Consider the following 17,124-nt stretch of genomic DNA (forward strand, 5'->3'; position numbering starts at 1 on the left):
GAAATATGGACCCAGTTGGCACCTTGTGATGGTCTAATTAAACCAAAAGTGGTCACTCCTTCATTGGAAAAAATCCTCCCTTCTAATCTCTCCAAGTGCATTCATACCACGAGATAGGGAACCTGTTATACATCCCTGGGAAACTGGGTACCAAGCTGCACGGATGAGGAATAGATCACTGGCTGAATGGGTTTGTCTCTTTCCAACCAAGTGAAAGGAAATTAGTCAGTTGAAGCACAGCAAACCCTGCTCAGGCTTAACTCAATGTGCTGTGATCAAACATAGAGACACAGGAGACTGCAGATGCTGGAATCTGGAACAGTGCACAAGATGCTGGAGGAGCTCAGCGGGTCAGGCAGCATCTGTGGAGGGAAGTGGACAGTCGATGTTTCGGGTCAAGACCCTTCATCTGGATGAAAAGTTGACTGTCCATTTCCCTCCATGGATGCTGCCTGACCTGCTGAGTTCCTCCAGCATCTTGTGCAGTGTTGTGATCCAACTTGGGCCTTTGCATTCAATGTGACTCCGTCTACATGGTTGGTGATCTAACCATGTATATCCAGCACCTACAACATATTCCTTCCCTCGTTCCCACATGCACGTGTACCATCACCTACACAGGGTGTCTAGTCTCATAACACAAAGGAAGCCTCAGACAAAAGATTATTTTATTGGTAAACTGGTGTCAATGTGGACAAAAGATACTAGGATGAGATTAATTACACTTGCTGCACTTTTGGGTATTTCAGAGTTGGAAAGTGTCGGAAACCTACACATTCAACTGGGTGCTGAGTTGAAAGAGGAGGCCAAGCGACTGGAGGATTTCCGGGAGAGGCAGAAGGAGACACGGAAGAAGGTAAGAATGATGGGTGAAGACGTGGAGATTATGTAACACTGTTTAATGACCATGAGTTGGACCACGTTTGTGCAAGTGGGACCTGTTTCACATTGACCAGTGGTGCCATCTTATGACTTAAAGAACCTTCACTCATTCCAATAGACCTAAACTAATACAAAAACTTCACATCTTCACCAGCATTTAAATTTCTGTTGGTCAATGGAACAGGAAAATAAGTTGAACTGTACAGTGTTTCTGTTCTAGGGAAGTAACATTTGTAAAACAATCTGATTATGTTATGCAAAACTGCTTAACTCTTTGTAGCCCAAGCATTGTTTGTTTGGGACTGGTGAAAATTATTCATTTTTGGTGCTATTTTTCTATTTCCATGATCTTTTGCACTTTTTAATCTTCAAAATCTCCAGCTACCATCTCTTGCTGGGGTTCAGGCCTTAAATCTTTAGTGATTACAAGTAACTTTGGCAAAGGGGGAGGGCAGCAATCCACTCAGAAAGGCAGAAAGTTTGACCATGATCTCCCTAAATGCACTTTGAAGGAGAAATCAGTGGGCAATGATAAAGGGCACTCTCCCCACAAGTGGCTTTCACCGTGAGGCCCACTGGTATGAGATGTCCCATCAGCGAGCTCTTCCCAAGCCCAACAATTGAAGAATGGTCAACTGGCTGGGGTCTTTCAGGGAGGGAATGGAACTTGAATTCTCCCCACATACTTCTCAACTCCCTCCAGATTCTACCACTCACCTGCACAGTAGGTACAATGGAAGGTCTTTGACCTGAAACTTTAGCTCTGTTTCTCTTTCTGCAATTACTGCCTTACTTGAGTGTTCCCAGCATTTTCTGTTTGACCCTCATTAATTTTTATCGATGCACCATAGAAAGCATCCTATCCGGATGCATCACAGCTTGGTACGGCAACTGCTCTCCCCGTGATCACAAGTAACTGCAGAGAGTTGTGGACGCAGCTCAGCACATCACAGAAACCAGCCTCTCCTCTGTGGACTCTGTCTATACTTCTCGCTGCCTTGGTAAAGCAGCCAGCATAATCGAAGACCCCACCCACCCCAAACATCCTCTCTTCTCCCCCCCCTCCCACCGGGCAGAAGATACAAAAGCCTGAAATCACGTACCACCAGGCTTGAGGACAGCTTCTATCCTGCTGTTATAAGACTATTGAACAGTTCCCTAGTACAATAAGATGGACTCTTGACCTCACAAACTACCTTGTTATGACCTTGTACCTTACTGTCTGCCTGCACTGCATTTTCTCTATAACTGGAACACTTTATTCTGCATTTTATTATTTTGTCATGTACTACCTCAATGCACTGTGTAATGTATGGACAGTATGCACAAGTTTTTCACTGTACCTTGGTACATGTAACAATAATAAACCAATTTACCAATCAATTAATCTACCAACCTGCACAATTTTGGGATGTGAGGGGAAATCAAAGCACCCAGGGGAAACCCACGAGGTCACAGGGAGAACACGTACAGCACCTGAGGTCAGGATTGAAGTCAGGTCTCTGGTGCTGTGAGGCAGCGGCTCCTACTATCCATGCCACTTGCTTCAGAGAAAGGTACATCAGCCACAGCTGCCTCCCTCATTCTCAGAAGATCTATACTGAATAGATCTACTGTAAAGATGCCAGCTTACAAAAAGGATGAAGCTAGTGTTTACATAATTGTATGGGCTAAAAAAAAATAAGAAATAGCAAAGTTCAATTCTGTTTATTGTATCACCAGCTTCTGATGGCTTTGGACATCTGTGATCACTCCAACTGTGTTTCACTATTTGATTCTGTTTGTCCAGTTTTTTGTAAATTAGCTATAGTCTTTGTATAAGCTGTATTAACATCAGCGCACCTTTCCCAACAGTTTGAAAATTCTATGGAACGTGTACAGAAGAATAAAGTGGCATTATACAAGAAGACTATAGAGGTAAACTAGAATTATGAGATTATTGACAAACCACAATCTGTCATTGGCTTCACCTATGGTCAAAGATCACCAATCCCTACCTACAGTTCAGTGGCACCTGTAACTTTTAATAAAAACAAAAAAAAATGCAAGAACTTTATAGTTTAATAATTACAAAATTTGAACAAAAATTCTCTTTGTAATGAGGCAATTGTTAACACTATAGAATATTTTTTTTCTACGAAAGGGGCAGTAGGGGGGGAAGGGATTAATTGGGAAGCTTTTCCAAAGAGCATGAGGGAAATTGTTACTTTCTCTATTGTAAGATGAGATAATAATGGAAATACTATTTTTTCCAGACAAATTTTCCTTTTAGTTGTAGAAGCTGGTGACCTTAACTAGTGGCACCAATATCTTTTGTTACCCATGTAACTATTCGTTACTTAAAATGAGACAGCGAGTTAATTGATCTGAGGAACAGCTGTGGTGGAACACAGTAGCGCAGTAGTTGTGTAATGGACTAGCGATCCGGAGTTCATCAGTTTGAATCCCACCATGACGGCTTTTTAATTAAATTGTTAATCAAATGCATGTGGAGCAAAAAGCTGGTGTCCGCAACGGGGACCTTGAGGCTGCCAATTTGTCATTTAAAAATACTTCTGGTTTACTAATGCCCTTCAAGGAAGGAAGCATAACATCCTTATCTGATCAGGTATGTGACTTCAGACCTGCAGCAATGCAACATTAGATCGACAACTGTTCTCTGAAGCAGTCGGGCAAATTATTCAGCTCACAGGGAATTCCATTAGTAAACTTTGGCCTTGCTGCTCCCTTGGGTACTGCTGACAAGTTGATGCAGAGGAGGGGTTCCAGCAGGATTGTTCTTGACTGAGCTGGCATGGATTTGATGGGCTGAAAAGCCACCTCGCATGCTGTAATCTTTCTCTCTGTTCCTGCAATGAATAAAATGCAATCCCCTCCTTGCACTATGACTGCAGTGGGGAATGGAGCTGGCAATTAGAGCAAGAGTGCCTCCACTTTTTCTAATCTCCAAAGATAAAGTATCTTGGGACTCTTCTAGTCTTCAGCTCCCTCCTGGCTGAGCCACTTGAAGTTTGATCCCATATTAATATAACATTTAAACTATGGAATGGTGTATTTGGCCTCCTGCTGCTGTTGTGTTTTGTCTTTTGATTTGTTTTGTAATTTTCCAGTCAAAGAAATACTACGAACAGAAGTGCAGAGAGGCAGATGAGGCTGAGCAAGCCTCAGAACGAGCAAACTCCACAGGAAACCCAAAACAAATTGAAAAGGTACGAATCACTGTGGATTAATGCCCTTAGTGTTCCTTCTCTTAAAATTTCCATTTGTTTTTCCCTTCACTGTATAATTTTATCCTCTTGCTACCCCTGAGCGCTACATATTTTTTTATCGTCCTATTGGATATTTTTACTGTGTTCCTTTGGGCCAATGTGCTGTTTTCTCTTCCGTATCTCCACAACTTTGGGTCTCTGCTTGCATGCCCTGGTTTTAAGACCATAAGATATAAGAGCAGAATGAGGCCATTTGGCCCATTGAGACTGCTCTGCCATTCAATCATAACTGATTTTTTTTTTCCCAACCCCATTCTCCCACCTTCTCCCCGTAACCTCTTTACCAATGAAGAACCCATCAATCTCTGCCTTAAATACACCCAATGACTTGGCCTCCACAGCCCTCTGTGGCAACGAATTCCACAGATTCACCGCCCTCTGGCTGAAGAAATTCCTCCTCATCTCAGCTTTAAAGGGTCATCCCTTTATTCTGAGGCTGTGCCCTCAGATCCTAGACACCCCTACTAATGGAAACATCCTCTCCACATCCACCTTATCCAGACCTTTCCGTATTCAGTAGGATTGACTAAGATTCCCCCCTCCAAGTATGAGTCCAGAACCATCAATGCTCCTCTCCTCGCCTCGCCTCGGAGAAATAAGAGGCAGTCACCAAAGGGCTGATGCAAGAGCAATGTGTGTCATTTCCAGATTTCCCTCTTGTGGATGCAGACTTGTGTTTCATCATGGGCCCTGATCCTAGTGGTAGCTCACTAGGTGGATGCTCTTTACACACGAGCCTAAATAGTGACTTTTAAGAAAAGCAAAAAAACTGCAGATGCTGGAAATCCAGAAACAAAGCAGAAAATGCTGGAAACACTCAGCAGGTCAGGCAGTACCTGTGGAAGGAGAAAACAGTTAATGTTTTAGGTCCAGGATCCTTTGTCTGAACTTGGAAAGAGAGTCGCCTCTCAGTGGGAGGGGGTTGTACAGAACAAAGGGAATATCTCTGATCGGGTGAGACCAAACATCATAATTGTGGCTTAATTAGATGCACTGTTTCTGCTTCCATAAGTGTTGCCCGACCTGAGTGTTTCTAGCATTTCCTGTTTTAGTGACTTTTAATGGATTCTTCTGTCTGTCAGAGCTTGATGTGAGGTGCACACATACGCACTGCGGCAGACATCAGCAGAAGCCCCAAGAATAGAACTGTAACTTCTCTCGTCTTGAGACACTTGAGCCAAATGTAGCTCTGTTAGTGTGACCGGAGCAGACGTCAACTTGCTCACCACTTAGGCAATAGCAAGGCCAGTAATTCACATATTCGATTGCTATGCTTTACCGCACTTAGCCAAAATATAGCTGAAATGTTTCTAAAATAAAACATTCTGGGGGAGTAGATAGTAAAGTGCGATAGCATGGTGTGTGTGTTTCTGGTCCACAGTCTTAAGTTAATGATGTGAAGGAAATCTCACCAGCTCCCCTCTCACTTCTTGTGTCTCTGTTACCCCTCCCTTCTCTCTGGTCTCTCTCTCTCCCCCACCACCACCTCTCCGGCATCTGCACCCCCCCCCCACCCCCCTCAAACCTGTGGCTCCCCCCCCCCACCATCACCTCCCTCTGTCTGTTGCTCCCCTCCCCACAACTCCCTGTGTGTCCTCCTCTCATCTATCTGCCTCTCTCTGTCCTCTTCCTATGTCTTCCAGGGGTTGAAATTTTGCCCTGTTCACTTGAAAGGGTTAATTACTTTTGTTAAGATACTAATCTGGCAGATTTCTAAATTGTGTGAATCTGGCCTGTTCCAACCCAACGCAATGGCCATGTGTTCAATGTGGCCAATCACACAACGAGCCCCTGATCACACAAGCTCACAAGACCACTGAGCAAAATTACTAAGTATTTTAATATATTATTGGGCGCGGCCAAAAGGCAGACAAATGGTTAGAAAGGGCCATCAGCCACTCATTCAAAGGGGCAGAGATTAATCTGTGCAACTGTGCATGTTTAATATGCTGGTATGTGGCAAAGTGACCTGAGTGTTTAAAATGGTGATGCACAAATATAACTGTAACCAAGCACTGTGAATGTCTCTATTGTCTCTACTTGTATTAAACACTTTGCACAGACTTCCATCCCAGTCAGCCTTCCTCCTCTATGCCCACGAGCCTTTCACTGCCATCTGGACACAGTGATATTTTTAACCTGCGATCCCTGAGAATTCGAAGTTCAACCCACACAACCATACAATGATGTCAAACTGAAGGCAGCGACTGCAGAATCTTTCTCAATGGCTCAGTTTGAACAAGTGGCGCACAGGTCAGGTGCCCAGCTCAGTCCGCAGTCTTACTTCTGCTGGCTGATCCTGGTCGGGTTGTGACTAAACCGGAATTGAAGGAACAGAATGGTTGTGGATAGCACTTGCTTCCTGATTGCAACGTGACTGCAGTAGGGAACTGTGCTGGTGTGAATGTTGGGCAGGATATGGATAAACCTGGTGGTGCTGCCTCCTAAAGTTGAATAGTTCTGTAATAAATGAGAGTGTAACGCCAACATTCTTATGCAATCAACTCTATTCTTGCATTTTATCGAAAATCAGTGGTGACAACGAAGTGATGTTTGTGTTTGCTTCACAGTGCCAGAACAAGGCTAGGCAATCTCGTGACACTATGGGTGATGCAGGTATGTGCCATCAAGTCACTGCACCATGACTTTCTCATGGTCTTTGTACAGTGCATGGGATGGATTGGGCATTGGCTGCTGGCCCAAACCTTGGCTACATTGCACCACTTCCCCTCCCTGTACACCTCCCCTGCTTCTCCCCCCCCCCCCCAACCACCACCACCCCCCCATCACCATGTTATGACCTGTTGCCTCCTCTCACACTTTCCACTGCCCAGCCCTCCTGAGTAAAACCCAGCGTCTGTCAAAGTGTGCACTTCTCGTTTTGTGCTGCACCAGACCTCTTGTCTACACACTGAGCTCCCAATGCTTAATTTTTTATTAAAATATTCTGTTTTAAATTCTACCTTCTGCCATTTTATCTCTAAAACGGCTTAATGATATTGGACGGAGCTTAAAGCTGTATTGAAAAGCAGAAATGTTCTTTTAATTGATTTACATGGTCTTTGAGCAATGGCTTATGACTAGAAGAAAGCTGACATGAAAAAGAATTGTTTTTAACAAATAAAATTGCTTTTGTTTTCTAAGCCTGTCTGCACATTATCTCCAGTGCTGTTTAATCTTTATTTGTACCTTTGTTCTTAAACCATTGTCACTAAGGTAGACAGACTTCCATTTACAAAGTTCCTTTTATGACCTTAATGTCTCAAAGTGCTTTGCAGTCATTGATGTTACTTTTGAAGTGTTGTCAAGTATTACAACGCAGTAAAAATATGACTTTGTGTGGAGTTTGCTGATCGTAGTCAGTTTCCCTCTGTTCTATCTATTTCCCCTGCCACTTTTTCTGCAGCTTAAAAAATACTTCTCCTACCTCTGTCCCAGTTCTGATGAAGGGTCTTGGATTGGAAGCACCTGTTTCTTTTTCAACAGATGCTGCCCTACCTGCCGAGTGTTTCCAGCGTGTTCTGTTTTTATTTTAGATCTCTGACATCTGTGTCTTTTTTTTGATTTTCACTGACTGGATAACCTAAGTAATGGCTGGCTGAAAAATTGTAGCGCAAAACACTTTGCCGCTTGTGGTTTAACTTTTGTTTCCATTGCAAAGTGAAAATGTGTATCTCCTTAAGGTCATCACCAATGAAAGTCTAATCTTGATAGCACTTTGTGCCTTTATTCTTGAACCATACTGAGTTAAAATGAGCCTTGTTAAGAAAATAAAATTCTGATCTATATCGGCATCCCAATGCAAAAGTTACATTTGAACTATGGGGACTTGAGCCCTGAACAGGCTTTTTGTGGTAAACATACATTGTCTTGTAGAATTGACATCAGAGAAATATGGTGTGATATCTTTTGCAACAAGTCATATGAAAGAAAGACTTGCATTTATTCAAAAACTTATTATTCTATATCTCACCAACATTCCAATGTGCTTCACAGAGTGAAATATTTATGAAATGTAAATGATCTTTCGTTAATTAAGCAAGTGACTGGCTAATTCTTCACACAGTGTGATTTGAATGTCAGCTGGGCAAAATGTTTAAATGAGTTGAGGGAGGAATGTTGGCCAGAGTCCAGGAGAACTCCCTGCTCTTTCCAAAGTAGTGCAATGGGATCTTCTGCATCCATCTGAGCTGCCAGAACAGAGGTGAATGTCTAATCATTGACAGAGCAAAGGTTTTGTAATCAGTTGTACAGGGTATTGCAACCAATAACCTCTGGCTTGTCTACAGCTGAGCTAATCACTCCCCAAAGAAAGAGTTTCAAGTGATACTAAAATAATTTTAATATCCTCTTTATATTCATTTCTTTCCTTTTCCTAGGGTGACATGAGGGGAAAAGACATGTTCACCTCATGTGAAATACATTTCTTTCTGCAGCCTCTGAGGATGTGCTATCTATAGGTTGGTGACCTTCTTGTTAAGCAGTCCCTAGGGATCAAGGATGACTTGCTTCCAATGTCCCGAGGTGCCTGCTGTAGGTAGTCCAGTCAGAAATGTACAGGAGGGTTCGCTCTACCTGGAAGATCATGAGTTTTGTGTCAGGCTAGAAGTCTTCAATGCACCAGCACAGCTGGTCCACGAAGGAAAAGGATGTTTGAAGGAGATGTTGAATTTCATCATCAATGCCTGCTTTTGTAAATAGGGTGGTCCTGGGACATGGGAGGTGGTCCATGTTTTCCAGTGGCCCTCTATGAATCTTTATTGTCTGATGGCAGTATGGTGCAGGGACAAGTTGGCAGGGGACCATCGTCTTTGCAGTTGGTGAATGCAAGGCGCAGCCTCTCGTCGACAAAGGCATGGAGCTTGGTCTCAAAGCGTGTGGAAATGCAAGCGTCACCTGCGTCCTGCAGCTTGACCAAGAGGTTCAGGTGACCTTGGTTCTGGAGTGTTGTTGCCATAAGTTGAATAGTTTCCCACCACTTCTGAAGATTGGCTCCAATCCCATGGAAATTTTGGGGATGGAATTATGGAAAAAGAAGTTTCAACAGTAGCTTTTGGAGGGACTGGATCCATACTTCAAGACAAAGGGAGAGGAAAGAACACGTCAGTGGAACAAGCTTATAAAGAGTTGGTGAGAACCCATTGGACCTGATTCTTCAACTGTCCTCTAAGTTTTATGAATCTTTTGGATTTTTTTTCCCCCATTCTCAACAGAGTGATTAACCAAGAGTGAAACTTCAAGTGTTGAGCCTGTGCAAAATGAAAAGCAGTTTACTGGCCTGGTCGGCTGGTGGTGATGCAATTTTTGTGTAAAACTGGTACAGAAACCGCATGTTTCCTGTTGGTGATGCATGTTACTGCTGGTTCTTTTACTCGATGAAAATTGACCCTTTGCCTTTCTTGCAAGAAAAAAAAATTCCATTCCCCTTGTTGTAGATATGGAGATGGAATGCCAAACCAGCTGATCAGGATTTGTATGCATTTATTTTCGTGTGTTTGGAGGTGAGGGATAGTATTTGAGCTGTACCAAATTAGGAAAAATGTAGACAAATGCAGACTTCAGTGCACCTCAACACCAGCCCCTCAAATTGTCCCATATTCATGGTCCACGTAATCATCCTGCAGCCTGTCAGGCTGCCTGTAAGATCTGCTTGGTGCTGAATTGTGGATAGTTCTAAGTTATGGAGTCACTGCAATGTCCTCATTTCACGCAGTCCCCTTGCGTGCTCCAAACAAGAAATGGTGTGCGATCATCCCAAGCAACGTTGCAGAAGTTAACACCACCCCCCTTTCTGGCCTGCTGCACCAGAATGTGCAGTGCAGTGGGCAACTGACTCACTGTAGAACTCTGCTAACCTCTGTCTGTAGATACCTGACAGGAAATGTATGTGAAGCTCCTGTAGTAGCAGCTTCCATCCACTTGTTTCCCTTGCAGCCAGTGCAGAACTTGGAAGTTGAGTGTAAGCTCAAGATGTATTTTTTTTCTCTCGATATGATTTCTTTACAGGCAGAGATACAGCGCAGAGGCAGGCCCTTTGGCCCACTGAGTCTCTGCTGACCATCAGCGACCCATTTGGTAATTGGCTTAATAGGCGCACATGAATGAGAGTAGAATGGAGGGATATGGCATTCTGTAAGTAGGAGGGGTTAGCTACGTTGGCACAACATTGTGGGCCGAAGGGCCTGTTCTGTGCTGTACTGTTCTATGTACCAAGATACACTGAAAAGCTTTTGTTTGCGTACCATCCAGACAGATCATTCCAAACGTAATTACGTTGAGGTAGTACAAAGGGAGAAAAAAATCAGCATTCAGAATTCCACAATGAAAATTGTTTTCACAGAAGTGACTTAAACTAGTTACTTAACATTCTGGAATATTTCACATTACAAATATAGCATCTGGTGCTAAATCAATGTTCATCATTCAGTGATGGCTATAATTGGAAAATATTATTCTGATTCTGAATGCTAAGACTATAGGCAGATTTGAGAACTTTTAGTGAAGAATTTTCTTCTGCATGCTTTGAGACAGAGTTTTTAATTATTAACGAGTTCCCAAAGTGAAAGCTTGAAATCATTAACTGGGTTATGCTCTTTTACCAATAATGTGGGCCTCATTGTTATGGAGATTTGTGGTTGCTAAAACATTGGTTGCTGTGGCTCAAGGGGATCTCTCATTGAGCGAGGTCTGGAGAAGCCTCTCCACCATCTATAAGGTAAATGCCAGGAGCTTACTGAGAGACTGTCCACCTACTGGATGAGTGCAGCTTCAACAACACTCAAGAAGTTCTCCATCCCAGACAAAGCAGCTCATCTGACCCATCAATTACCCTGAAGATCCATTCCTTCCACCATTGGTACACGGTGTCTACAATGGGCACCATTTGCAAAACTCATGACCGTTTCCCGCCTAAGTCACTCCAACAGCACCTCCCAACCCGTGACCTCTCACTCCAAGAACCAAGGCAGCGGGCACATGGGAACACCACCACCTGCAGGTTTCCCTCCAAACTGCACACCATCCTGAGTTGGAGACTAGACGGCCCATCCTCTGTCCAGACTGCTAGAGTGACTCTGAGCTTTCACTCTCACTCTCTCTCCGACCTCTGTCATCAGGACCCTGCACTGTTCTACAAAGTTCAAGGTAAACTTGAAGAACAGTGTGCCTCATTTGACTTCAGAACTCTATGTTGAACATAACTGCTTCAGACAATTCCAGTCTTGTGTTCCACACTGCCACCAGTCTATCACACTTCCAGTGTTTGTTTTAGTTTTAGTTTTGCTTCTGATTTCACTTCTAGCTCTCCCTCCACCAGACTTTCCATCACCGATCTTGATTAGTCAGCACCAGGGCTTTTGTCCCGTAATATCTCGTGTTTTCCTCTTATCGGAGACTTTCCTTTTGTTCTCCTTGTGCCTTCCCTCTTGGCCTGTGGCTTCAAATATTTCTGAGTTCAAATGCAAGGTCTTCAAGCAGAAGCATCAACTCTGTTTCTCCCTCTACAGATGCTGTCTTGACCCATTGAGCATTTTCAGCACTTTATTTCAACCATTCATTGTTTTAATGTACTTTACACCTTTCAGTCTATAGCAGTATCCTGGAAATAAGTGGTCTTCTCATCAGAGTGAGTGGCTAGTGCTAATGGTATTGGATTAACAACTCACAACTTGTGAAATGGAATTCTGTGAATGTGGAGAGACTTGGACTGACACCAGATGTGAAATAAAACATCCAGGTTGTTGCAGAAACCCAAACGCATCCATCAGTAACGTCCTTAAGGGAAAGGAATCTACCCAGGACTCCTGGCCCCACACGTAACATAGAATCTCTTAAGTGAACAAGCAAATAGCTCAGTTATTCAAACTACTGCAGTCCAACATGAAGTTCTGCTACTGCTGCTTCAGTGTAAGGAGTGGATATTATCATAAAAGCATGGGAAGTTTGAACAGGAGTAGGCCATTTGGCCCTTTGGATATATTCCAGCATTCAACACAATTGTCCACCTCAATATTGGCTTAATGGATCTTCATCAACGAAACTTCTGCCTCAATTTAGTAAAACTTGCACTCCCTCCCTGGAGAGAACATTTTTCCTCGGGTAAAGAGACTTGAAATGGCACACACAAACCCAGCCAAGGTCTCACCAAGACTTTGTACAGTTGGTGTAGGCATCCAAACTCGACTCAAATCCCCCTAAGGCCAGTGTAGCACTTGCCTTCCTAATTTCTTGCTGCACCGGAACACTCACTTTCAGCGACTGGTGTACAGAGACACCCGGGCGTCGTTGCACCTCCCTTATTTTTTCCCCCCGATCTGTCACCATTCAGATAATGAATTGTCTTTCTGTTTTTAGAACCAAAATGGATAACCTCACAATTATCCATGCTTCGTAACCTAAAAATTACTGCCTTACTCCAGTCAACGAGATGTTCAAATTCTGGTCCCACGAATGAAATGAGTGGATATGACAAATGTGTTATTACAATTGGATGAAATTGCAAAGCTTTTGGATTAGAACTCTAGAAGGATTTAACACCCTTCACTCTGAGTATCTCACAGTGCTGCTGTTTCCTAGTCAGTAACAGACAAATAAGTAAACCATCTGTCCCAGGCCCACACGGATCTCACTGATTCACATGTACATGCCACGTGTGTTATTTAACCAGTTTGCTTCTGCAAGTTCAAAGAGTTCCAGGTAATTGACCGCATGAGAAAAGCAAAACATTGCAGATGCTGCCAGTCCGAAAGGGAAACTGAAAATCCCTGCAATGCTCAATGAGGCGGCAGCACCTATGGAAAGAGACGTAACAATTCAACTCGCTGACCATTTTATCCAGATTATCAATGTAGAGAGCAGATAAATTGCATGATGCAATGATAGGTGTGGGATTGAGGGGTGCAGGGAAGAGCAAACAAAAGGTAAGATTAAATGGTTGATGGTGAAAGATGATAAGATGTGGTTGTGGTAAAATTAAACACAAAGTTTAGAGAAAGTATAAACAGTAATGGTGTTTTGATATGATCCCGTGAAACATACTTGCATGATATTTTAGCAAGTTGTGAAAGCTGTTTGAATTAACCTATCACATTGTTCTGATGCAAAGTCTCAACCTGAAATATTGACCATCCCTTTGCCTCCACAGATGCTGCTTGACACACTGAGTTCTGCCACCAGTTTTTTTTTATTATAACATTGTTTTAGATTTAGATTTTTAGATTTCTTTATTAGTCACATGTACATCGAAACACAGTGAAATGCATCTTTTGCATAGAGTGCTCTGGGGGCAGCCCACAAGTGTCGCCACGCTTCCGGCACCAACATAGCACGCCCACAACTTCCTACCCCGTACGTCTTTGGAACGTGGGAGGAAACCGGAGCACCCGGAGGAAAACCACGCAGACACTGGGAGAACGTACAAACTCCTTACAGACAGCGGCTGGAATTGAACCCGGGTCGCTGGCACTGTAATAGCATTACAGTAACCACTACACTACCATGCCTCAGGTGCACAAGTTTGTTGATGCCTCTGGGTGGTCAGTGCCGAAGCATTAAAGTTCCATCTGCACTGTGGTGGTAGACATGTCCTGAGCTAATTTTGCGTGAGTCGAGAGATGTTAACCTGGCGTACAGCCAGCAACATAAAACTGCAAAGGCCAGGAAGGTATTTTTTTAAACCCATGACTTCCTTGAAGTGCAGAGTGAACTAAGCAAGTTACTTTGATTCTTTTAGTAGTTAGGGGTGTTGTTGGAAATGGATTGTCCATCCCTATTTTCCCTTGAACAACCTTCTTCATGAGTAATCCTTTCTCTTGGACTGTCCAATGTCTCCCAGAATGGCAAAAGTTTGTAGGTGGTACAATGAGAAACCTAGGAGACCACTGACTTAACAGAATTCATTCTAATTCCATTAGCCCCATGTTAACAGCATTCACCAGCCTCCCCTCCATGGACTCTGTTGTTACGGACTCAGTGAAAGTCCCTTTAAGATAGAGAGTATGTGTGTGTGGGGCGTGCTTACGTCAATAGAAGATAAAGGACGTAATGACGTTGTTGAAGAAGTTAGAAGAAGAAAGAGAGAGAGAGAAGGGAGAGAGACACCAGCCTGCTTGTTTTCTCTATCGATGGATGAGAAACAATAACTGTGTTTGCTACTGAAATCCATGTATGGAAGTTGGAAGTAATCCGGTGGAGTTCACTTTGTTGCTGACCTGTAGAAGGAAACAGGTATTTGTATGTGGACGACCACGGTTCGGATGCTTTTCGGGGTGAGGAAGTCACTACCGAGTAAACACTGAAGTGTCGTTTGGGTTCCATCGTGGAACATTTGGATTTCGTATGTACTCTCTCTATGTTTTTCTACATCTACATCTTATCTTCAGACAACGGTGGTTGTTGAAGAAGCCCTTGCTCATGTTTCACCTTATGGCTTGCGGAACTGAACTTTAAGAACCATTCAGGAACTGGGAGTTTTGGACTTTGCCACACACACACACACGAAGAGTTTAGTTTTGGGGTTAACGTTCGAGGTTTAACATTCTTGAATTCTAACATACTAACATTTTTTTTTACTTTTATTTTACGTATTATCATAAGTAGTGATTAATAAAATAGTTTTTAACACTGAATCATGCTCAGTGTGTTTCTTTTGTTGCTGGTTTGTGACAAAATTGGGGGCTCGTCCGGGATAGTTCCCAAGGTTAACGAGTGTCGTCTGGGATTGTACCCCAGATTGACGAGATTTGTTCGAGATTCAATCCAAAGATTTTTGAGGGAGGTCTGATAAATTCTTTTTAATTGGCTTGTGTGTGTGGAAACCAGCAGCAATGGATATTAAGGCATTTTTGGAGTCACCAACCCAAAAGGGATTGGAGGTGGCGAAAAAGGATGATTTGATAAAGATTGCTACAAGGCTAAACCTTACAGAAGTAAAGCAGTCTATGAGAAAGGCAGATATTCAGAGACTGATAGCTGGCCATTATGTGGAAAAGGTGTTTGAGAAGGAAGTGTTAAAACAGTTTCCTGGCAGTGAAATAGCAATTTCTGAGGCACAGGTGCAGCTGGCAAAGATAGAAGCTGAACGAGAACAAAAGAGATTAGAGGCCGAACGAGAGCAAACCCAGTTAAAGATAGAGGCCGAACAAAAGCTAACTCAGATGAAGATAGAGGCTGATCTAGCAATGAAGCAGATGGAATTGAAGAGGATGGAGCTGGATAGTGAGGAGAAGGAGAAACAGAGGCAGCATGAGTTACAAATGAAGCGTAGGAGTTCGGAATCTGATTCTGATGATGGTTTTTCAGCCAGCAGGGAGGTTCGATTAGTCCCTCTGTTTGAAGAAGATCAGGTTGATCAGTATTTCCAACATTTTGAAAAGGTTGCTGTGAGTTCAAACTGGCCAAGGAAAGGATGGGCTCTTATGGTACAGAGTGTGATTAAAGGTAAAGCTCAAAAAGCTTATTCTGCTTTGTCTGTTGAGGATGCAGCTGATTATACCAAGGTAAAACAAGCTATATTGAAGGCCTATGAATTGGTCCCTGAGGCTTATAGACAAAAATTCAGAGACTTGAGGAAATCTGCAGATCAGACTTATATGGAATTTGCCAATGGAAAGAGAATATGTTTTGAACGATGGTGCCTGGCTAAAAATGTAGATGGGGATTACGATAAATTGACAGAATTGATACTGGTGGAAGACTTTAAAAGATGTGTTCCAGCTGAATTAACAACATATTTAAATGAAAAGGCAGTGGAAACTTTACAAGAAACTGCTAGGTTGGCAGATGATTATGCTTTAACCCATAAATCCAAATGGGGACAACCTAAAACCTTTCAAAGGAGTTACAAAGACAATCCAGGGAAACCGGAGATTAAATTGGGAGGTAATCAAAAAGGAAAGGATGAAAAGAAGCCAGGGCTGGAGAAACCTGTTGAGCGTACTTGTTATTACTGTAGGAAACCTGGCCACGTGATATCTAATTGTGCCCTTTTGAAGAAAAAGAAGGAAGCTGGGCCCAATGCTTGCTTTCAGGCAATTAAAAATCAAAAAGGTTTAGGAGATGCTGTTAAAGATCAGTCCTTGCAAGAGGGAAAAGCGGAAAAGTTGGAGGAGGTGAGAAAAGAATTCCGTTCGTATGTATCAGAGGGTTTTGTTTCACTGAATGATGAGTCACCCCAGGTGCCAGTGAAAATTCTTAGAGATACTGGGGCTAGTCAATCTCTCTTGCTGGACAGTGTTTTAAACTTTGGTGAAGAAAGTGACACTGGTGAAGTAAATCTAGTACGAGGCATTACAGGTGAGACCATGTCTGTCCCTTTTCACAGGGTGATTTTAAAGTCAAAGTTCGTAGAAGGACCAGTCGAGATAGGGATAAGACCTAGTTTGCCAGTGGAAGGAGTTTCTTTGTTATTGGGAAATGACCTTGCAAATGGAGAAAGTGATCCTGTGGTACGGTTAACAACCAAACCAAGGATTGATGAGTCTGAGGATGATTCAGATGTTTACCCATCATGTGCGGTGACTCGAGCTAGAGCTAAAGAATTAGCCAAGAAAGACAGTCCGGTGCAGTCTGATGTAGTTCCTTGTGACAGTCCTAAACAGGAAGAAAATTTTGATGCCTTATCTGAGACTTTTCTGTCTTCACTGGAGGATCAACATCCTTACAGTGAGCCTGAATTTAAAGATTTGTCTTTGTCGAGGAAGGATTTCATGGTGGAACAGACAAAGGACCCTGAGTTGACAGAATTGAAAGAAAAAGCACTCTCATGTGAGGAGATTGAAAAAGTGCCAACTGGATACTATGTCAAAATGGAGTGTTAATGAGGAAATGGAGACCTCCTCATGTTCCTGTTAATGAGGAATGGGAAGTTATTCATCAGGTTGTTGTTCCAAAAGTTTATAGGGATGAGATTTTAAACCTGGCCCATAGTATGCCTTTGGGTGGTCATTTTGGTGTGAATAAAACTGTAGGGAAGATC

General features: G+C 42.9%; 1 protein-coding gene across 8 annotated transcripts in view; it reads left to right on the top strand.

Moving 5' to 3' along the window:
• Window positions 1-17,124, top strand: part of pstpip1a (proline-serine-threonine phosphatase interacting protein 1a) — a 74,857-nt gene that overhangs the window by 32,709 nt on the left and 25,024 nt on the right. For all 8 annotated transcript variants that reach the window (XR_007958481.1, XM_052042575.1, XM_052042568.1 and 5 more), the window contains exons 5-8: window positions 750-856; window positions 2,737-2,799; window positions 3,993-4,091; window positions 6,722-6,767. Coding sequence is in view for 7 of the 8 variants with exons in the window: in XM_052042575.1 (XP_051898535.1) it covers window positions 750-856; window positions 2,737-2,799; window positions 3,993-4,091; window positions 6,722-6,767 (315 nt within the window). In the remaining variant the exon portion in view is untranslated. The remainder of the gene's footprint in view (window positions 1-749; window positions 857-2,736; window positions 2,800-3,992; window positions 4,092-6,721; window positions 6,768-17,124) is intronic.

This window comes from Pristis pectinata, chromosome 32 (genome assembly GCF_009764475.1).
Source record: "Pristis pectinata isolate sPriPec2 chromosome 32, sPriPec2.1.pri, whole genome shotgun sequence".
Lineage (NCBI taxonomy): Eukaryota > Metazoa > Chordata > Chondrichthyes > Rhinopristiformes > Pristidae > Pristis > Pristis pectinata.